At 35.6% G+C, this 23,733-nt stretch overlaps 1 protein-coding gene across 1 annotated transcript in view; it reads left to right on the top strand.

Moving 5' to 3' along the window:
- The window catches only part of SP2353 (EGF like, fibronectin type III and laminin G domains protein pikachurin), a 143,205-nt gene that overhangs the window by 102,484 nt on the left and 16,988 nt on the right, over window positions 1-23,733 (top strand). The window contains exons 4-7 of the mRNA XM_073956954.1: window positions 15,800-15,903; window positions 23,019-23,220; window positions 23,284-23,428; window positions 23,498-23,687. Coding sequence (XP_073813055.1) covers window positions 15,800-15,903; window positions 23,019-23,220; window positions 23,284-23,428; window positions 23,498-23,687 — 641 coding nt within the window. The remainder of the gene's footprint in view (window positions 1-15,799; window positions 15,904-23,018; window positions 23,221-23,283; window positions 23,429-23,497; window positions 23,688-23,733) is intronic.

Here is a 23,733-nt window from a genome sequence, read left to right as displayed (position 1 = left end):
CATTGTAGTTTCAGAATCCGCAAAAACTTCCGAGGAGTAAGCACCTTTCATTTAAATTTGTTTCAAGAGCACCGTGTTTCTTTGTTTCCTACTTCACAAAAGTTCAAAATCATGGCTTCAATTTTCCACTCAAATTTTATTGAGTGATTTATGGAAGGAAATTGATTTATGCAAAGGGAACGTTCGGATATCATGGCGTTATCCACTAGTATTTTTTATATTTTTATATAAATAAAAGAAAAAAATTCCGAGACACGTGTCTTCTTTTCTTGTCTTTTATCACGCGCCGGTGTCAGAATATGGTCAGTTTTTCAATTTCGGAAAGTCAGGTGTCCAATCGTTGTTACTGTTACTGCCATTGAAGTTATTCCCTAAAGATATTTTGGTGTCCAATCGTATATCTTATCACAAAGAAATTCTGAAGCTGGTAGCGGTTTTCTTGATAGAGAACTAATGCTGAGCAATAGTGAGTCTATCCATGATGAAATTCTAGTACCCAATCGTGGGTATGTATTGACAAATTCTGTCGCCCAATCGTGCATCTGTCAATAGACTATTTTGGAGTCCAATCGTCGCACTTCTCTTATAGAAATTCTTGTTTCCTATCGTGGATTATCTCATAAATTGATCAGAAAACAAGAAAACTCTTATCTTCAATAATTTTAAAATGAAATTTTGGCGCCCAGATTTATAGCAAAAATCCAAGAACACAATTTTTCCCAATCTACATTTTTTATACTCTCAGCCTTTAGTCAAAATGTGCCTCATCGAAATAATGGTTTTAGGCCAAAGTGTGTTTGGAAGAAATCTGTTTCAGAAAATTTGGAGTAGACTTAGCTATGTTCGTCCGTCTGGGTGGCTGCCTGGAGAACACGATAATTCTGGAACAGATCAACCGATTCGATCCACTCTTACGATAACCTTCCACAGAGTATTTAAAAATTTTCGCAGAAGTACAATTTAAGACCTCTCTAGATAATTAGTAAATATACCTGTGTAAGCTTAAGACCTCAGTATTCATGGCTTCACTTCCTTTATGCTAATAATTTAGTTATAATTAAAAATATGAAATAAATAAATTATTATGTAAATTATTATATAAATAAATTATAAAGACCTCTTTGGAAACGGTTTGCTTTGTTGAAACAATTGTTCTCGGGACCCCTATTACTACAATAGAAGTTTTTTCAGGGACATGCCCATACTTCCAGAGAAAATGGCCCGAAAGCTGTAAGGAACGCCTAGGGCCATCATATGTAGTGGCTGGTGCGCACGACAACTTTCGAACCGGATACTGCGTTGGTCCAAACATTGTTTATAGCAATATTTCTGCGAGCCTTATATAAAGTTCGTAGATGGTGATTTTCGGTCTACTCCTTCTGGTTTTTCCACCCCAAAATTCAAGAATTGTAACTACGGTGGTTTGCGCGATTTATCTTGAACGGAGCAACAGATATGTACCAAACTTTGGTTTTAGTAATATATTGTCTAAACTTAGTATTAGCTCGTAAATGGGTACATCCCAACAAACCTTGAAAATAGTTGTTTAATGCAGTTTAAGGTCGGTATTCTTTGTCTGTGTATATTTTTTCTTAAAAAAACTGAAAAATATACTGTGACGCAGTGAAATGACTTGTGGGCGCAATATCTTTTAAAAGGAATGACTCGAACAAAACATAAAATGTGACAGAAAAATGCTTTATTGTACAATAGACATTTACTAATTTTTAGGAAGAGACGAGTTTCAAATAATCTTAACGGAGGACACTGCGGTGGAATAGAAAATATATCATAAAAAATGATTGATATAGTTTTATTTGTTGCAAATTTCAAACATAATAAAGATTTTGTAATTGTTATAATGATCAAAATAGTTTATTACAAAAAGGTGTTAGAGACTATATACTCATAGCTCTATTCAAAAGTTTCAAAAACAAAAGATCGCAAGAATGTTTTTTCTAGATGTTGTTTATAAGCTAAAGTATTGGACGTAATATGCTACAAACGTTCAATACATACAAAAAAAAACGTATTGTTCTGAACTCAGTAACACTTACAGTCAGCCTAAAATTACAATTAAACGCTTAAACAACACCTTAAAACTTCACAACAACTCTGCAGAAAATTGCTCAAAAAGTCTAAAGTTTTCATTATTTTTATACTTTCAAATATGTTGGACAATAAGTATACCAAATGTAGTTAAATAATTCTCTGTAATACTTCCTCCAAATACTTTATATATTTCTTGAAAATTTTAAAACAGTTTAAAAATTTACTCAAAAATTAAAAAAATGTGTAACATAAGCTAATATCCTATGGGAAAGAAAATCATTTCGGGGGGGGCCCGGGGGGCCCGGGCTACGTCGGTGACCACTATGTGGAGAGGGTATTATAAGTTGGTTTTGACCAAAAAGTTTGTAACGCATCGAAATAATGGTCGCAGACCCATACTTATATATACCAAAATGAATGTCTCGACGAGCTGAGTCGATCTGGCTAAGTGTGTCCGTCCGTCCGTCCGTCCGTCCGTCTGTCCGTCTGTCCGTCTGTCCATCTAAACCTTGTAATCACGCTACAGGTCGCAATTTTGATCGGATCGTCACGAAATTTTGCATGTTGATAGGGGTCCCGGAGGGGAAGAAGCCTATTGATTTTGGTGATGGTCGGATAATATTTAGGGGTCGGAAAGGGCAAAAAACTTAGGTGGATAAAATGACAACGTTTTTTTTCCAAAGCGAATATCTCAGCTTCTATATGGGGTATACCAAAAGCAAAACCCGACAATGAAAGTAGAAAATATCACCTTTCTAATGATGTAAAGCAGGTGCTCGTAGGTGATCAAACAACGAAGATATTATAATAGTAGCAAATAAAACCCCAATTTTAATTTTTGCGATTTTAATTATATTGACAAATATCACAGCTTTGGTTGGGGACTTTCCAAAAGCAAAGTCTGACTCTGAAAGTAGAAGATCCCGTCTTTACAATGATGTAAACTAGGTCGGCGTAGGTAACCAAATAACGGAGATATCGCAATAGTCGGTAATACATCCCATTTTTCTATTTTTTTGGAAATCACGCTACAGGTCGCAATTTTGATCGGATCGTCACGAAAATTTGAGGGTTAATGGGGGTCTCATAGATGAAGAAGCCTATTGATTTTGGTGATGGTCGGATAATTATTAGGAGTCGGACTGGGCACTTATTTGGAGAAAAGTCAACATTTTATTTTAAAGCCAATATCTCTGTTTCTTTAAGAGGTACATCAAAAGCAAAACCTGGAAAGGAAAGTAGAAAATATCACATTTAGGTTGTCGTAGGTGGTCAAAAAGCAGAGATATGGCAATAGTCGATAATGCATCCCATTTTCCGATATTTTTGTAATCACTCTACAGGTCGCAATTTTGATCGGATCGTCACGAAATTTTGGGGGTTATGGGGGTCCCAAAAAGAAAGAAGCCTATTGATTTTGATGATGGTCGGATAATACACAGGGGTCGGAATGGGCCAACACTTATTTCGAGAAAGGTCAACGTTTTATTTCAAAGCCAATATCTCTGTTTCTTTAAGAGGTATATAAAAAGCAAAATCTGGCAAGGAAAGTAAAAAATATCACCTTTACAACGATGTAAATTAGGTTGTCATAGGTGATCAAATACCAGAGATATGGCAATAGTCGATAATGCATCCCATTTTCCGATTTTTTTGTAATCACGCCAGAGGTCGCAATTTTGATCGGATCGTAACGAAATTTTAGGGGTTAATGGGGGTCTTACAGAGGAAGAAGCCTATTGATTTTAATGATGGTCGGATAATATTCAGGGGTCGGAATGGGCAAAAACTTATTTGGAGAAAAGGTCTACGTTATATTTCAAAGCCAATATCTCTGTTTCTTTAAGAGGTATATCAAAAGCAGCTCAAACAACAGAGATATCGCAATAGTCGGTACTGCATCCCATTTCCCGATTTGTTTGTAATCACGCTACAGGTCGCAATTTTGATCGGATCGTCACGAAGTTTGGGAGTTCATGCGGGTCCCACATAGGAAGAAGCCTATTGATTTGGTGATAGTCGGATAATATTTAGGGGTCGGAATGGGGAAAAACTCATTTGGAGACAAATTCAAAGTTTTATTCTTTGTAAATATATTGGCTTCTAGTAGGGGTATTCCAACGGCAAAGCCTGTCAATGGAAGAAGAAAATATTACCTTTACATTGGTGTAAAGCAGGTTGGCGAAGGTGGTCAAACAAGGGAGATACCACAATAGTCGGTAATGCATCCAATTCTTCAATTTTTTGCAATCAAGCTACAGGTCGTAATTTTGATTGGATGGTCACGAAATTTTGGTTGCTTATGGGGGTCCCAGATACAAAGAGGCATATTATTTTTGGTGGTAGTCGGTTTATATTCCCTAAATGAAATGTTTACCAGTGAAAAGCTTATGCACAGGGGTAGTGGTGTAGGGTATCACATGGTCGGCCCCGTCCCGACTATAGCCTTTGCTCACTTGTTTTTTTAATTTCGTTGGCTGGTATTTAATTCGGCGGTGCGTTTGTAACCAAACACAACAAATATTCAATTAACTTTGAAGAAAACAGGTGAATTTGCTTCCATGTCATGGACAATGAAGCTTTGAACTTTTAACTACAGTCAAGAAGTTTTTGTCTTTATTACTATTACATTTGAAAAGATTTTATAGAAATTAAATATAACATCGGACAAACGGTCAAGGGAAGAGATGTGGAGATATTCATCTGCAAGTTAAGCAGAGTATGTATTTTAACTGACATAAAATCGAATATGCATTTATCTAATGAAGTGCGATATATATATCGACGCCTCCAAACAATAGTATGCTAAGTCGACTTAGCATGTTTACAAGTTCTTTACATGTTTATACCCTCCACCATAGTATGGAGGGTATATTAAGGATAAAATTCTGAGTCGATCTGTGCACGTCCGTCCGTCCGTCTGTGGTAATCACTCTAGCATCCACAAAAATGGAGATAGGACGCTGAAAATTTGGGAAAATGCGTCTTTTGTTTGCAGGCAGGTCAAGTTCGATGATGGGCTATATCGGTCCACGTTTTGGTATAGCCCCCATATAACGGTACCCCCCGATTTACGGTATTTTGACGTGTTTAGCTACATTTTCAGACCGATTTAGATAAAATTTGATATTTAGGGTTCCTAAGTGCCAATAAACTTATATGACAAAAGTTGTGGACATAGGTCCACGTTTTGGTATAGCCCCCATATAACGGTACCCCCCGATTTACGGTATTTTGCCGTTTTTAGCTACATTTTCAGACCGATTTAGCTATAATTTGACATTTAGGGTTCTTAAGAGTCAATAAAATTATATAACAAAAGTTGTGGACATAGGTCCACGTTTTGGAATAGCCCCCATATAACGTTACAGCCCGATTTCAGGTATTTTGATGTTTAAATTCACATTTCTAGACCGAATTAGCTATAATTTGATATTTAGGGTTCTTAGTGACCAAAAAACTTATATTTGAAATAATTATGAACGTAGATCCATGTTTTGGTATAGCTCCATATAACGGTACCCCGGTATAACGGATTTCGGTATCCCCATATAACGGATTTTCGGTATTTTGAGAATTTTACCTACAAGTTTTAACCGAATTATCTGAAATTTAAACATTTGACATTTGAAATTCTTAGTGGTCACCACACCTCTCCACCAAAAATTGTCAAGAAAGGTCGATGTATTGATAAAGCTCCCATGTAAAAGTACCTCCCGATTTTCAGTAATTTGATGATTTTAACTACAATATTAAACCGAACTAGCAGTAATTTGACATTTGAAGATCTTAGTGGTCACAACACCTCTCCATAAAAAATTGTCAACATAGGTCCATGTTCGGATATAGCTCCCATATAACGGTACCTCACAATTTTAAGTAATTGGCAATTTTAGCTAAAATTTTTAACCGAACTAACTGTAATTTGACATTTGAAGGTTGTAGTGGTCACCACACATCTGCACCAACAATTTTCAACATTGCCCCAATATAACGATACTTCCCGCTTTTCGGTACTTTGAGGATTTTACTTAAAATCTTTAACCGAACGTAGGTCCATGTTTTGGTATAGCCCCAACACAAACCTCCCGATTTTCCTACCTTAGCCTTATTTTTTGGACGAACTTTCTGTAATTTGAAATTTAAAAGCCAACAAAAATTGTTCATTTAAGTTCATATTTTCGTATAGCCCACATACCTCTGAACTAGCTGTTAATGACATTTGAAGTTCCCACGTTATATACCGATTTTCGGTATTTTGAGGATTCTAGCTACAATTTTTAACCGAATTAGGAGTTATTTGACATTAAAGGCTCCCATCAAAAACTGTCAACATAGATCCATGTTTTATTATAACCCCTATATAACGGTACCTCCCAATTTCTAGCCCACCAAAAATTGTCAACATACATAGTTAGATATAGGCAACATAAAAAAGGGCCTACCGAATGAAACATTTTATGTACATTATCTGACATTTTAACGTACCCACTTAAAGTTTTATGGTGGAGGGTATGAAAAGTTCGAGCCGGCCGAACTTAACGCTTTTTTACTTGTTATATTTAACGTCCTTTAACTTAAATTCTGTCAAATTTTGGTAATGATCGGACAATCCGAACAGAAGTTATAAACAAATATTTACTTAGCATAGTACTGAAGGTCAAAGAAATTCCCAAACTTTTAGAGCTTGTCCTGCAAAACTCGCTTTTCAGAATTAGCAAACTATTATTTGGAGGTGTCGAACGTCCTTTAACTTAAATTCTGTCTAATTTTGGTATTGATCGGTCAATCCGAACAGAAGTTATAAACAAATATTGATTTAGCATAGTACTGAAGTTCAAAAAAAATTCCAAACTTTGAGAGCTTCTCCTGCAAAACTCACTTTTTATACCCTCCACCATAGGATGGGGGTATATTAAGTTTGTCACTACGTTTGTAACTACTCGAAATAATCATTGTAGACCCCACTAAGTATATATATTCTTGATCAGCGTGCAATTCTACATCGATATAGCAATGTCCGTCCGTCTGTCCGTCTGTGGAAATCACTCTAGCGTCCGAACGGATTGACGTAGGTTGATGAAACTTTGGGAAAATATATTATATGTACGTAGGACTTTTGGTATTGAAAGCGGGCTATGTAGGTCCACGCTTTCGTATAGCCCCCATACAAAATGACGCGTGACGCTTCGTCGTTTTAAGGAATTTTTAAGATATTTGTCCCATTTTACCACCGAATTGGTTGTAATTTGGTACTTTGTGTCTCTAGAAGCCAAAAAACATTCCTACCAAAGTTGGGTTATATAGGTCCACGTTTTGGTATAGCCCCCATATAAGGCCCCATATAAAGTACGCGTCATTTTAGTATATTTTGAATGTATTTGACCCATTTGACCACCGAATTGGTTGTAATTTGGTACTTTGTGTCTCCAGAGGCCAAAAAACATTCCTACCAAAGTTGGGTTATATAGGTCCACGTTTTGGTATAGCCCCCATATAAGGCACCATATAAAGTACGCGTCATTTTAATATATTTTGAACGTATTAGACCCATTTGACCGCGGAATTGGTTGTCATTTGGTACTTTGTGTCTTCAGAGGCCAGAAAACATTCCTACCAAAGTTGGGTTATATAGGTCCACGTTTTGGTATAGACCCCTCATAAGGCCCCTTATAAAGTACGCGTCATTTTAATGTATTTTGAATGTATCCGACCCATTTGACCAAAGAATCGCTTGCAACTTTGTATTTGTGTTTCCAGAGCCTAAGAAACATTTCTACCATAAAATTTTTATATAGGACCACGTGTTGATATAACCCCCATAATACGATATCTCCCGATTTTCGATATTTTAAAGGTTTTAGCCTCATTATGCCGAGATGGCTGAAATTTGGTATTTAGTCTTCTTTAGGCTTATAAAACTTTCCCCCAGAAATTTTTAGGTATAGGTCCACGCCATCATATAGCCCCCATAGAACGGTACCTTCCGGATTTCGGTTTTTTTAAGGTTGTGGTCACGTTAATCCACCGAAATGGCTGAAATTTGTGGTGGAGGGTATAAAAAGTTCGCCCCGGCCGAACTTAACGCTTTTCTTACTTGTGAGACTTAGCATACTATTATTTGGAGGTGTCGATATTAGGGTTATGACTTTTTTACAACCTCATATCCCTGTATCATAGCGTGATGAGTTTTGCCATACGATTACTTAAAATCATAATTAAAACGTGATTCGGTGAAAAAACCTCACGCACAAAATGATTTTAAAATTTGAATTTATAAAAATTATGGAACATTTTTTGAAGTCACTGTAAGCAGATATACAATTGAAAATAATCTTTAGAGTCACATGAGATAATTAAACTGACATAACATTTTTTTCTCACTAATTTTCTTCAATTCTGAGAGCCGTAAAAATTTTGTAAACGCTTTTATTTAAAAATATAATTTCAAAAAAAAAAAACAAAAAAATAAATTTTTTTCAAAGTGGTTTGTGCATGACCTTTTTCAATATTTGAATGAAATAAACATTATTATAGTTTTTAGTAGGCTTATATTTATTCATTCGTGCAATAAAAAATAATTTTTGAAATTTTTTTTTTTCATTTCATAAATTTTTTCAAAAAATTATATTTTTAAAATCGATTTGTGCGTGAACTTTTTTTATATTTCAATGGAATAAACGATAGCGTAGTGATCATAAGGCAAAAGTTCATTCATCCCTGCTGCAGGAAATCATTTTTGAGAAAAAATGTCAAAAAGTCATAACCCTAATATATATACTAGTTACCAAGCTTTGCCTTCGTCTGCCACAAAAACAACATCCTAATACGCCTGAAGATCGGCTTAACCAACCGTGAAACGTAGCGTAATGGTTGGATGCGTGGGACTTCGGTAGACTCCTAATTTTTCAATGTATCTCTTAGGTCATGAAAGCTCAACTCGAAAGAGAATTAATTAAATTTATGTTTTTTGGAATAATGTGGCTAAAACATTAAAAATACATAGATCCGGGCGGTACAGTTATATGTGGACTAAATACCAAATTTCAGATATTTCTTTTATACGAAGACTAATCGAAAAGTTTCGAACCTAATTAAGAAAACGCGAAAATTTACCAGCAAAAATAGTTTTGTTGTATTCTTAGCATGATTTACTTTATATATTTTACAATGATTTAATTATACCCTACACCACACTGCGGTAAGGGGTATTATGTCTTTGTGCATTTGTATGTAACATACAAAAGGAAACCAAATAGACCAATAGTTCCTTTTGGGGATATACATATAATCACTTTCTGAGTCAATTTATGCATGTCCGTCCGTCTGTCCATGTATTTTTGTTCGCAACGTACAGGTCGCACTTTTTGTCCGATTCAGCTGAAAATTTGGTAATATATATACAATATATACGTCCGATTTAGATGAAATTTGGAATGTGTGACTGAATTCGGCCTAAAAATAAATGTGCCAAACAACATCAAAATCGGTTCAGATTTGGATATAGCTCCCATATATATTTTCGGCCGATTTGATGTATTTGCTGCACCAAACACGCTATATATGTTGGATTTCAATGAAACATGGAATGTGTGACTGAATTCGGTCTAAAAATATATGTGCCAAACTACATCAAAATCGGTTCAGATTTGGATATAGCTCCCATATATATTTTCGGCCGATTTGATGTATTTGCTGCACCAAACACGCTATATATGTTGGATTTCTATGAAATGTGGAATGTGTGACTGAATTCGGTACAAAAATAAATGTGCCAAATTACATCGAAATCGACTCAGATTTGGATATAGCTCCCATTTATTTTTTCGGCCGATTTGACGTATTTGCTGCACCAAACACGCTATATACATACGTCCCATTTTGATGAAATTTGGAATCTGTGACTGAATTTGGTCTAGAAATAAGTGTGCCAAATTATATCGAAATCGGTTCAAATTTGTATATAGCTCCCACATATTTTTTTGCCCGATCTATTCAATTTTGATGAAATTTGGAATGTGTGACGGAATTTTGACTGTACCATATAATATAGAAATTAGTTCAAATTGATATATATCTCCTATATTTTACATATTCACGGTGGTGTAGGGTATCATATAGTCGGCCCCGCCCCACTATGATCCTTTCGTTACTGGTTTGATCACGCACACTTGCAGCGTCGAAAGTTGTGAAAAACAAGTCAGAAAGTATCAGTTAGCTGTGCTGACGGAGATATAGACTCAGAGATATAAAAAAAATAAACAATAGCACTGTGCAACAAAATTCAATATTCTTTTTCAAAATGATGGCAAAAACGGAGTAGATTATGAAAGTAGAACTAAAAATATGAGACACGTTTATAGGAGTTTTTAAAGTATACATCGGAAAGTAACCAAATTAGGCGGGGCAAATTACGCCCATTTCTAGTTTTTTTTTCGAAATATTCGACTTATGATATCTTGTAATCCTTTCATTTTTGGTATATAGTGTCTTTGGCAACTTTAAAGAGAAGGATGTGGCGAATATTTTTTGTTAAAAATGTTAACCCTTGACGTTTGAAATGTGGTTTTCTCAAAATGGCATTTTGGAATGCGGTACCCATTGTAGCTCGAAAAAGGATGATCCGATCTTCATATGTTTTAGTGGGATTGTTATACACATAAAAAGCTTGTACCTAAGCGAGAGACTTTTTTGAAAAAAAAAAAAAAAAAAAAAATATATATATATATATATATATATATATATATATATATATATATATATATATATATATATATATATATATTGACGGATTTACCGCGAAAATACTATAATTTTTTTTTACTTTGACAGTTCAAAATTTTTTAAAAATTTGATTTTTTAGAATCCCTTTTCGCTTAAGTACTAGGTTCTGAATGATCCCACAAAAGCATAAGCTGATCGGTTTATTAGTTTTCGAGCTAAAGAGGGCATCGCAAACTGCTTTAGTAAAAACAGCGTTTAGTAGACGGCCCTTTGTCAGAAAACTGTGTAATATTTTTCAAAAAAAAAAAAATCCTTAATAGTTCAAAGTGTGATCTATTAGATGAAAATAAAATCTTCTGAAAAAATTTGGTAGATCTCTTGTAAAAAATTCACCAAATTTGTTTTTTTTTCGTGCTCAATACGCCATAAACTTCTAAAATGGTCCATATCGGTCCCCTCCTTAGGGTACTTGCCCCACAAAAATTCAACACTTGTGTGCAGTTTAGGATCTGTTCGAAGATCTTTTGGAAATTATTCCGATGCTGTTCGTTGTGGTCTTGTTTAAAGCGATATTATGTTGTCCATGCTTCCTTTCATACTGGTCCAAAAGTTATACGATAACCCACTGAAGTAAAATAAGATCCACTTTCATAATGGATCAAGTCGGTTCATTCCTTTAAATACCACCTCTTTCCTCAACTGAACTATAATCCTAATCCACATTTTTGTCGCCAATTACAAGTGTCCAAAAACTTACTTACTTACTTAGCTGGCCCATTACAGAACATTTGTTCTATAGGCCGAACTAAGAAGAGATCTCCATTCCTCTCTATTTGTTGCTTTGCACTCTGGAATACCGCGCCTTTTCGTCTCATCATCCACTTGTTTGCGCCATATATTCCTTGGCCTGCCAATTCTGCGTGCACCGCCATGTGGCATGTATTCATACGCCTTTTTAGCGGGTTCATCATCGCTCATTCTTATGATATGGCCTAGCCAACGCAATCGCTGCATCTCGATACGTTTAACTATATTGATGTCGTTGTATAGCAGATACAGCTCGTGGTTCATGCGACGTCGATATTCACCGTCAACGCAGATTGGTCCGTAGATCTTTCGAAGAACTTTTCTCTCAAACACACCAAGCACTGCCATGTCTGCTTGCGCAAGTACCCAGGCTTCGGAGCCATACATCAGCACGGGTAGTATCAGTGTTTTGTAGAGCGTTATTTTTGTTTGACGAGATGTGGCTTTGTTTTTAAACTGCTTACTTAAACCATAGTAGCATCTGTTGGCCAATACAATTCTTCTTTTTATTTCACAAATGATGTCGTTTGTTGTGTTTACGGAGGTGCCGAGGTAGACGAAGTCTTTTACTACCTCAATATTATAGGAACCAACTTCCACAGTCGGTCCGAGCTCAATGGACGCATTGCGCGTCGACACCATCAACTTGGTCTTCTCACTGTTTACCGCCAGACCCACTTTAGCAGATTCTCCTTCGACCTTTATAAAGGTATCAGTTACTTCTTTTACTGATCGGCCCATGATGTCTATATCATCAGCATAAGCAAGTAACATGTGGCTATTGGTGTAGATTGTGCCACTTCTTTTGACGTTTGCCTCTCGTATAACCTTTTCTAGAAGGATGTTGAAGAGGTCACACGAAAGGCTGTCTCCTTGTCTGAAACCTCTTTTGGTACCAAACTCTTCGGAGAAGTTCTTTCCTATTTTAACTAAGGACCTCGTGTCAGTTAAAGTCATTTTACAAAGCCGGATGAGCTTTGCGGGAATACCAAATTCAGACATGGCTTGGAATACCTTTGAACGCAGCGGGCTGTCGAAGGCTGCTTTATAATCGACAAAAAGATGGTAGGTGTCGATCTGCATCTCTTGGGTCTTTTCCAGGATTTGCCGCAGGGTAAATATCTGGTCAATGGTGGACTTGCCAGGTCTAAAGCCGCATTGTTATGGTCCAATTATCTCGTTGACCATAGGCTTTAGTCGTTCGCACAATATCCCTGATACGATCTTGTAGGCAATAGGGAGTAGACTTATGCCCCTATAGTTAGAGCATACAGTCTTATCTCCCTTCTTGTGGACGGGGCACAGGATACTCAGGATACTGAGTACACTATCTGTATCAGTTACCAAATTACCTTGCTGGTCTCTACAGGAGGATGTGCCTGTACCAAAGCCATAAGTTTGATGCTTGACTCTTTGGTAGAATTTTCGGACTTCATTCTGGCTCCTGTACATCTCGATTTTTTCACACTCCCGCTTTTCCATCTCTCTCTTTTTCCTGCGGAAAAGACGTTTCTCCTCTCTCCTTTTCTCCCTGTATCTCTCTCGTGCGCTACGCGTTGCTACGGATTGTAAAGTAGCCTTATATGCCGCATTTTTCTCTTCGGTGGCAGCACGACACTCCTCATCATACCATGGATTCCTTGGTGGAGGTCTCTGGTATCCAAGTATGGATTTTGCGGCTGTTTGCATGGAGTGGGCAATGCTTTGCCATTGCGCTGATATGTTATCGGGATGAGGAGTGCTTTGATTAAGCAATTGGGCTAGTTGAGTGGAATATGCTGTGGCTAACTGTTGTGATTGTAGCTTACCGATGTCTAACTTTCGTGTTGTGTCTGTTCGTACTTTGTTTGCTACGTTTAAGCGGGTGCGTACCTTTGCTGCAACAAGGTAGTGGTCCGAATCAATGTTTGCGCCTCGGAACGATCGTACATCCAACACGCTCGATGAATGTCTTCCATCTATCACAACATGATCAATTTGATTACTTGTTCTTTGATCTGGAGACAGCCAGGTGCCCTTATGAATATCGAGATGATTAAATGTGGTACTGCTAACTACCATGTTTTTTGCAGCTGCAAAGTCTATCAGCCTCATACCATTGTCAGATGTTTCACTGTGGAGACTGAATTTCCCGACTGTTGGGCCAAAGATATTCTCCTTTCCAATTTTGGCATTAAAATCGCCTAGAATGATTTTAATGTCATGGGCAGGGCAACGGTCATATGTTTCTTCTAAGCGCTCGTAAAATATATCTTTGGTCTGTTCGTCCTTTTCTTCAGTGGGAGCATGAGCGCAAATAAAGCTGATGTTGAAGAATTTAGCTTTTATTCGAATTGCAGCAAGTCTGGGGTGAAGCTGAATACCAGATGTTTTAGTCTCCGACTAACTACGAATCCACAACCAAACTCATGCTTTACGTCATGGCAGCTATAATACAGTGCGTCACCTTTAGGTGTTGTTGTGACGCCTTTCCCAATCCATCGTATTTCCTGTATGGCAGTAATATCGGTCTTGTACTTTTCAAGTACGTCTGCCAATGCGAAGACTGCACCTTCTCTATAAAGAGTGCGAACATTCCAGGGGCAGATTCGCAGATCATGGTCCTTAAATCGTTTGCGGCGTTCGTCAACTTTAGAGGGGTTTGTTTTTCTTTTCTTTCGTTTTTTCATAGTAGGCTGTTTTTTTCTAGGGGAGGGTTTCTAACCCGACGCCCAAACCCAAGTTTTTAGTGTTCTTATGGGTGAACGCGCGGCACATGTTAGCTCACTACCTTTAACGGGTGTTAAAGGCAGTTCCCCAGGTGAGACCACGGGGAGGTCAGTGTCCACTTGAGATGAAAGAGGGACAGGATAAATCCTGGGCTTTGCCATGTTAAAAACCGGTCAGGACCGTTGCTTGGTATCTTCCACCCCCTACGTCACCCAAAAGTGTCCAAAAAGGACCACAAAATTCTGAAAAAAAAGCTGAATACATTCGATCTGTCCGTGGATGAACGTTTATATTCACGTAGGCTGAGGGTATATCTTTGCTTTGCCGACAGATAGTTTTTCACTTTTTTCACTTGTTATTTACTGAACTGTAAGTAATTTGATTTCTCCATCAAAAATTGTCAACATAGGTCCATAGGTATAGCCCCCATCAAACGGTACCTCCTGATTTTCTGCATTTGTAGGATTTTAGCAATATTTTTTAACCGAACTACCTGTTATTTGACATTTAAGGTTCCCAGTGGTCTTTTCCACCAACATTTGCCAAAATAGGTCCATGTTTTGATATAATTCACATGTAACGATATCTCCCGATTATATGTCTTTACAGGAATCTAGCTACATTTGTTGACCGAACTATCTGTAATTTGACATTTGAGGTTACCAGTGGCCACACAACTTTTCCACGTGAAATTGGGGACAGGAAAGGAAATTAATTGTTCCATTTTAGTTCAGAATTTTTTATGGTGGAGTGTATAAATGTTCGGCTCGACCGAACGTAACGATGGGTAAACCAAACTTTTCGACATTCCTATGTCAAAGACATAAATACAACTAAGACTAGACAAAATGCATGCAACAAAAAAATGTTTACGAAACTTTGTATAGAAACATTACCCTTAACAGGTTGCAGTTAATTCAAAATCGCAACCAAGGAGGAACATTTCATGTAATGGTATCAGAAACGAAATTTATGAATTCAAGGATCTATTCAAGAATAATTCTATGTCAATTGGATCGGTAAATTCGGTTAAATACGTAAAAATGTATAAAAGAAAAAATGTTATATCACCATATCGTGATATAACATTATGTTAAATTCAAAAGCCATTCACTGAAGAATGATAGCAAAAAAAATGTCTTGTATTGTTGTATTTATGTCTTTGCCTATATGCAACATTCAATCCGAAATAATACCAATCAATGATTACACTGTGCTTCCCAAAAATTATGCAGGGGTTCTCATGTACCAATTCGGTTCTGTTGATGTCCATGGAAGACCTTTGTTTTTTAGATCATTTCGTAAAATGATTTAATTACGGATTTCTAACTTTAAAGGAGGATAACTTCTCCATTTCACCACGGATTTCTATTGTGTTTTCTTTCGTTTAAAGGGTCGAATATTACTTTAATACTAATTATATAATTGTGTTCTCTTAACACAGTCTCACGTCCTCAACCCATGACATTGCCCTAATCTCTCCATATGTCCTCTTTGATATTTTCAGAATTTGTAATTTAGATTGCGGAATTGATGGCATGTGTGAAAAATTGGATGGAACGAGTCGGTGTCTATGTCCATTTGGCAAAACAGGCAACAATTGTATGGAAGGTAAGTATAAAATTAAACACAAATATTTCAAACTGACCACACAAATCCGAAACTACTATTTAACACAACTCAATGTCTGCTACATGTCCTCTTAAAAAAAAACTCTTCTAATAGACTTATTTATGGCAATTTCATGACCTACCATAGATGACAATGATTCTCTACTTTATTGTCACATTAAAAGCCCCCTTATCTCTCTGCTACACTCTGGGGGACATTAACAATGTTGATGTTTAGTTTTAACAACACCAACAACAATAGACATAAAAACTAAGTAACACATGCATACATACAGTGTACATGACCAAAAAGGCAAGTCAAGGTTATCGTAGACGACAAACAAATTTTGCTTCCGTAAAACCTTGACCAGTACTTGTACTTTTATACTGGGTCCTGGTTTATGACTTCCGCTTTCAATTATTTTCTATAGTCGGTACATCTTGTCGCATGTCATAAACATGACGAAGAACGAATATTGAAATGTCTGAAAAAGAAAATATTGTCCACAACTAAACTTCTGTGGACAATGCAAAGTTGCGTCACCATTTTATTATTATTGTCCTTTACTTTATTATTTATTATAGTTTGAATAAGAAAGCTGGCTGGTAATTCTTTGGGTGTTTACTTGATTAGGGCATAGGATAACTGAACGAACGAACGAAAAAAACACAAATAAAAATAAGTCCATGAAATAATTTTGTTTTACTGCTGCATTATGGTGGAAGAAACAATGTACATAAAATAGAAATTAATTTTTGTTCGTTCTTTGCTGACATGACCTTGTGTACACAAAAATATTTTGTTGCCTAGAATGTAAAAATTTAATAAATAGAGAAAATTCTACAAATTTTAGTTAGTTTTCCTTATTTTATGAAAGAAAACTAGGCCTAGTGACGTATACATTGTGATATTATTCATACGTGACAGTGTACCATAAAAGTTTAAGGGATATTGGAACATCGTCTTGTCTGGGAAAGACCAGGAAACAAATTACTAAATAAAATAAAGGAGAAAATAAAGGGAACAATCACAGCGATCTTTACAGTTTTTTAGAATGACATAAAGGAGTCGAATGTTTGATACACATATGTATGCATATTTAGAAGAATGTTAATATGTTTATACCAAGTTTTAACAAGTAAAAAAGTATCCGTCGGCTTTGTCGACAGAGATATACCCTCAGCCTGTGTAAATTAAAACTTTCATCTACGGACAAATCGAATGTATTTAGAGTGAACAAATATGAATTCTAAGGAAAATCGGTTGATAGATGTGGGTATTACCGTTCTATTTCAATTGGATACTACGAACAGTCACAACAGGTGTTTACAAAAAATTCTCCCATCTTAAAACAGAAAAATCCACTTTATTTTAACAGTGCAAATTTGAGCACGATTTGACTTCTGAATTTATTAGTACAGACCCCCTGCTATCTTTCAAATTCGATTTGGAGGTGGACATATTTGGACCTTTTTGTTAAAGTTTAAGTATATTTAAACAATATTTATAAAAAAAAAAATTAATATATATATATATAAAAACATTGATTTTATTACGCTAATTTTACAAATTTCATCGTTCTTTTTATAAATATTATGAAAGTACTCATTAACAGCTTCCCTTTGGTCTCACTTCGGTATATTTGTGCAGCGACGCAATACAACAAAAATTGTGTATTTTACAGCACAAAGTCTGTTTTATTATACCCTATACCACAATGTGGAAAAGGGTATTATAAGTTTGTTTTGGTAAAAATTCATGTAACACCTTGAAATATTCGTCGGTGACCCCCAATGTGGTATACCAATCTTCATATCTCGACGAGATAAAGCGATTTTGAGATGTGTGTCCGTCCGTCCGTCTGTCCATTATATATTGTAAACACGCTCCAGGCCGCAATTATGGACCGATCGTCACGAAATTTTGTGTGGAGGTCGGGTTCAGATCATAATATATCCATATTCTTATTGGCGATGATCGTGAAATATTTAGCGGGTGAAATGGACCAAAAACATAATATTTATCCAATTTTCTAGCGGCTCTGTAGGTCTCAATAATAGTCCGATCAACGCGTAATTTTAAATAAGGTAAGAGTATATCACAAAGGGGGAGCTTGCAATTTGAGATGGCGATCGGATAATATTTTGTGTGAAAATTGTGAAAATTTTTAATATACAGTTTATATCTTAATTCCTGGAAGTGACATTCCGGACAAGTGAGATATACTTGAAAGTGGAACGCTTGACCATTCAATTGATGTCAATTATGTTGGTGTGCATGATCAGATAACAGAGTTGCAGCCTAATATATTCCGTTATTTGTTTGTAGTGTAATAATAAACTCACTAGAAGTCGCAATTATACATCAATAGTCACGAAATTTTGCACCGGGTAAGAGTATAGGTCGAAAAAGATGCCTACAATTTTGAATGATGATCTGATATTTTTCAGCGGGTGAAATGGACCATTTCTTTTGTATGAAAAATATAAAAAATTTTATTTTTTGGTCGATATTTTAATTCCTTGGGAACATACACTAGCGGTCATCTGAATAGGTTTGAATTTTTTTCTTTTTATATGTTTAGGTATCTTCTGATGTGTTTGTATTACAGATCCATACTATTTACTTTTTGAGAGTCCTATACTATGCCAACATTCCCAAGAAAAAATTTGACGGTGTCGCCATATTTTTGGAAAATATCCCAATTATAATAAAAAATGTACAAAAAAGTGTCCAATTTTTGCGATCATCAGAATAGGTTTGAATCAAATAAAATTGAAAAATTGTTCTACGCATGCAAATATTGCGCAGTTTTTTGGTATAGTTTAGTAAAATGGAACATTCTGATAAATCTTACAACAAAGTTGACCCGCTTTATTAGGAACGTGGGTTCAATTCTCAACCTGGAAAAGTTACCAAGAACTTTCAGATAAAATCAAGAAATATTCCAACAAAAACGTTTTATAAACCTGCTTTAAATGACTTTTTGATTTCGTTAGATCTCTTCTGAGCTTCGAAAATTGTCTGAAAGCAAATACGAAGTGTTGCCACATTATAATGATTGATAAATTGGAAAGGTCATTGAAAATAGTTGGTATTTTAGTTCATGTTTCATTCGACGACAAAAAAGTAGAAAATTGTAAATCAAATTTAGTCAAAGGGGCATGATATCGCCGATTTTTAAAATTTTACACCGTTCGGTCAAGAAACGTAGCTAAACTCCTCAAAACACCTAAAATCAGGAGGTGCGGTTATATTGGGGCTACACCAACACATGGTCCCATGTTGAAAATTTTTGGTGGAGAAGTTTTGTGAGCAATAAGAACCTCAAATTTGCGATTACATCTAGTTCGGAAAAAAATGCAGATAAGATCATCATCATTGCCTCGCAAATGACTATTTCGATGCGTCACAAACGGAAAAACAAACTTTATATACCCTCCTGAGGGCGTCAATTAAGCATCGCTGCAGGTCAATGATTGACAACACTGGCGGTATTTTCATGTTGATGTTTTAACACGGTGACGCGACGCTCAACGGGCCCATTGTGGCTGTGGTATTATTGCGGGGAACAATTCATGTAGTGGTGTGGTTGGCGTATACATAATACCAGTAATACTCATACCCAATCAAGTCCAAAAAGCATGCGAAAATTAGGGCGATCCAAAAAAATGGAACTGCTACAACCGAAATTCTTCCATTTGATCCAAAAGCAGCTAACTCGTCCAACCGATCGATCTTTATTTCCATAGTAATTTGTATGTATTGTAATTTGTATGCATTTTCAATATAAATTACCATGGAAACATGGGTCGTTCTAATGTATATGGGGATTTCTGAGTGAAATCGGACACTTTTTCAAAATGAGGTTTTTGATTTCCTTTATTTTTTGCTGTGGTGATTCTGCTCATCAGCAAAACATATTAGTATATTTTCAGATTTTTTGACCAACGGCTCTATAGATATCGCGCCTTAAAAAATTCGAATTCTGTAAAAACTATAGGCTAAGAAATAATCATTACTTCTTTAGTATTGTTCCAATTTAGAAAAAAATTAATTTTTTGTATGTTTTGTTGTTTTATCAGCTATATAATACAAATAGAAACAAGTAAGAAAAGCGTTAAGTTCGGTCGGGCCGAACTTTTTATACCCTCCACCACAAATTTCAGCCATTTCGGTGGATTAATGTGGCCACAACCTTCAAAATACCGAAATTTGGAAGGTACCGTTCTATGGGGGCTATATGATGGAGTGGACCTATACCTACAAATTTCTGGAGGAAAGTTTTATACGCCTAAGGAAGACTATATACCAAATTTCAGCCATATCGGTGTGATAATGAGGCTAAAACGTTCAAAATATCGAAAATCGGGAGATATTGTATTATGGGGGCTATATCAACACGTGGACCTATATAAACATTTTATGGTAGAAATGTTTCTTAGCCTCTGGAAACACAAAATACAAAGTTACAACCGATTCTTTGGTCAAATGGGTCTAATACATTCAAAATATATTAAAATGACGCGTACTTTATAAGGGGTCTTATGTGGGGACTATACCAAAACGTGGACCTATATAACCCAACTTTGGTAGGAATGTTTGCTGGCCTCTGAAGACACAAAATACCAAACTACAACCAATTCTGTGGTCAAATGGGTCTAATACATTCAAAATATATTAAAATGACTCGTACTTTATAAGGGGTCTTATGTGGGGACTATACTAAAACGTGGACCTATATAACCCAACTTTGGTAGGAATGTTTGCTGGCCTCTGAAGACACAAAGTACCAAATTACAACCAATTCGGTGGTAAAATGGGCCAAATATCTTAAAAACTCCTTAAAACAACGACGCGTCACGCGTCATTTTCTATGGGGGCTATACGAAAGCGTGGGCCTACATAGCCCGCTTTCAATACCAAAAGTCCTACGTAAATATAACATATTTTTCCAAAATTTCATCAACCTACGTCAATCCGTTCGGACGCTAGAGTGATTTCCACAGACAGACAGACGGACAGACGGACGGACATGGTTATATCGATGTAGAATTGCACGCTGATCAAGAATATATATACTTTGTGGGGTCTACAATGATTATTTCGAGTAGTTACAAACGTAGTGACAAACTTAATATACCCCCATCCTATGGTGGAGGGTATACAAATTTTTACAGTGGGCTTGGATGTCATTTTCGCGATTTAATATTTAATATCAATTTTTAACAATGATTTGCCCCTTTGATTTTCTTGAAATTTGTTTGTATTGAACTACGATCAATTATAAAAAATGTAAGTCCTATTTGATAGTGGGATTCGAATGATTACTATTTTTTCTAAATTTGTTTAAAATTTGTAAATAAAGTTTTTCCCGTATCTTATTTAGGAATTTATCTTAAATATCTTAAAAACTTCTTCATTTTGCCATATTAAGAATGGTTTAGCAATAAATATACCAGCATTAGTGGGTATTCCTGAATAAACTGTGTTTGTGCCCGCGATAATTTTATCCGTCGCATATTTCAAATTCAAATCCTCTTTCGTATTTAAATAATCATCTTCTGAAGGATATATCACTTTAATATGTGGTAGATTATTTGACTCGGATACCCAGTCAAATTAGTTAGTTTATTGTCCGGCTGGTACAATAATTATTAATCCATTTTCAAAATCGAAAAAACTCCGTTTTTACGATGTTTAAGATAAATTCCTAAATAAAACAACAAAACAAATGTAAAAAAAATAAATTTTTTAAATTTTGGTAAAATAATTAATGTTTCACATTACACAGTGTCCGATTTTCCGAAAAACCTGGCCAAAACTCTAAAAATGAATGGATTTTGACCTAACCTTTGGTTCTTATGTTTTTCGGGCCGCTGATTACATTTTTGATATTATTTAACCCTCAGGTGGTCATTTAAGGGGTCTTTTTGGTCCCTCCTCCTATAAAATGTGATCTTATCGGATCAAAATATTCCACAAATTTGTTCGCCATCAATTTTTACTATGGGTCCTAGAATACACCAAAACTCTATACCTTACCTAAACTCCAGAAATATGTAAAATTATAATCACATTTTAGGGTTAAGGGCGTACTTCATGTGAGTTTTGGCAAAATTGTCATACAAAGCATCATTTTAGAAAAATGCCGTCAAAGACAAAAATGTTCTATGCTAAATTTCACTATAAGTTACCAAAGAAAAGAAATCTCTATTTGCATTACATACCAAGAAAATATCTGTATCAATTTTGCCAAAAAACCAAGAAACTAAAATAGGGTTGCAAGCTTCCACCAATTCCACAGTTTTGTAAATATTTGAGTTAAGATCACTTGGAATTCTTGCATTTTAGGTGTATAATGTCTTTGGCAAGTATGCGAAGTATATTTTTCTTAAAAAAATTAACCCTCGTGCGAGTCATGATAGGGGTCCTTTTGGTCCCTTTTTCCACAAATCTTTGAAATCTCCTATAAAATGTGATCGGATCAGACCAAAATATTCTAGAAATTTGTTCGCCATAAAATTTTACTATAGGTCTTAGAATATACCAAAACACCAAATTATACCCTAACGCCAGAAAGTGACCCTATACTATATTCTGAAAGAAAATCTGTACATAGAAAATCTGTACATTATCATAGATTTATAAACAACTTAAATATTGAAAAACAAAAAACAAATTCCAAATAGGGCCACTTCGACCTGCATTTATACCCACTTATTAAACAAGAAATGTATATATTTTTTCATAACTACAGACACTGGAATCCTATAAACAATATCTGACCCTTTTTAGGGTAAATTGATAATTTTTTTTTCGATTTTTGGCCAGGTTTTTTGGAAAATCGGACACTGTGCATTGGTATAAAGGAAAAATTGTATTGAAAATTTTTAAAAAAATAAGAAAAAAATTTTGTTTTTCGAATCCCACAACCAAAGAGAACTTAAAATTTTTTTAATTAATCGTATTTAAATACACGAAAAAAAAAATTAAGAAAATCGAAGTATAATAATTGATAAAAGTTGGTTTTAAATATTATCCCCATATGTATTCCAAATTTTCATCCACTATTCTTAATTTTTTACCATTTGCATTAATTTTATTTTTTTCAGACATTAAGGTACGAGTACCAAAATTTTCCAAACATTCATGGTTGGCATTTCCCGCACTTAAAGGCGCCTACAAACATGTTCAACTGCGCATAGAATTCCGTCCTGAATCGTTTGATGGCATTATTTTATTAAGTGGAGAACGTGATGATTTGACAGGTGATTTTATGGCACTATTATTGAATAAAGGTTTTGTGGAATTTTGGTAAGCAAGGCAGAGGATAACTGTAACTCTTAACACTTAAAAAATACCTTAAATTTTATTTAGGTTTGATTGTGGCAGTGGCGCTGGTAGTGTTCGTTCACGAGAAACCATACTTCTCAATGAATGGAATTCTGTCGTGATATATCGTCATCGTTGGGATGCATGGTTGGTATTGAATCATGGTACCAAAGTTCAGGGTAGATCAACGGTAAATGATTAAAGAGAAAATTTATGAATACGAATAAATTTCAAGTATTGAAATTTTCTTTATTTATAGGGCCTTTTCTCACGCATTACATTCCGAGAACCGGTTTTCCTAGGTGGCACCGGTAACATAACAGGTCTGGCAAATCGTTTACCCATTACATCAGGCTTTTTGGGATGCATACGTCATTTTATTGCCAACGATCATGAATATAAATTTGAAGAACATCCCGCGGGAGATGTTACCAAGGGTTTTGATATACGTAAGCTCTTAATTTGTTGACTTTGGGAATTTCATAAAAATAAATA

The sequence above is a fragment of the Musca autumnalis genome, unplaced genomic scaffold, assembly GCF_047663935.1.
Source record: "Musca autumnalis isolate F117 unplaced genomic scaffold, ASM4766393v1 scaffold_5, whole genome shotgun sequence".
NCBI classification, from domain to species: domain Eukaryota; kingdom Metazoa; phylum Arthropoda; class Insecta; order Diptera; family Muscidae; genus Musca; species Musca autumnalis.
This window is presented reverse-complemented; position numbering and strand designations above follow the sequence as displayed.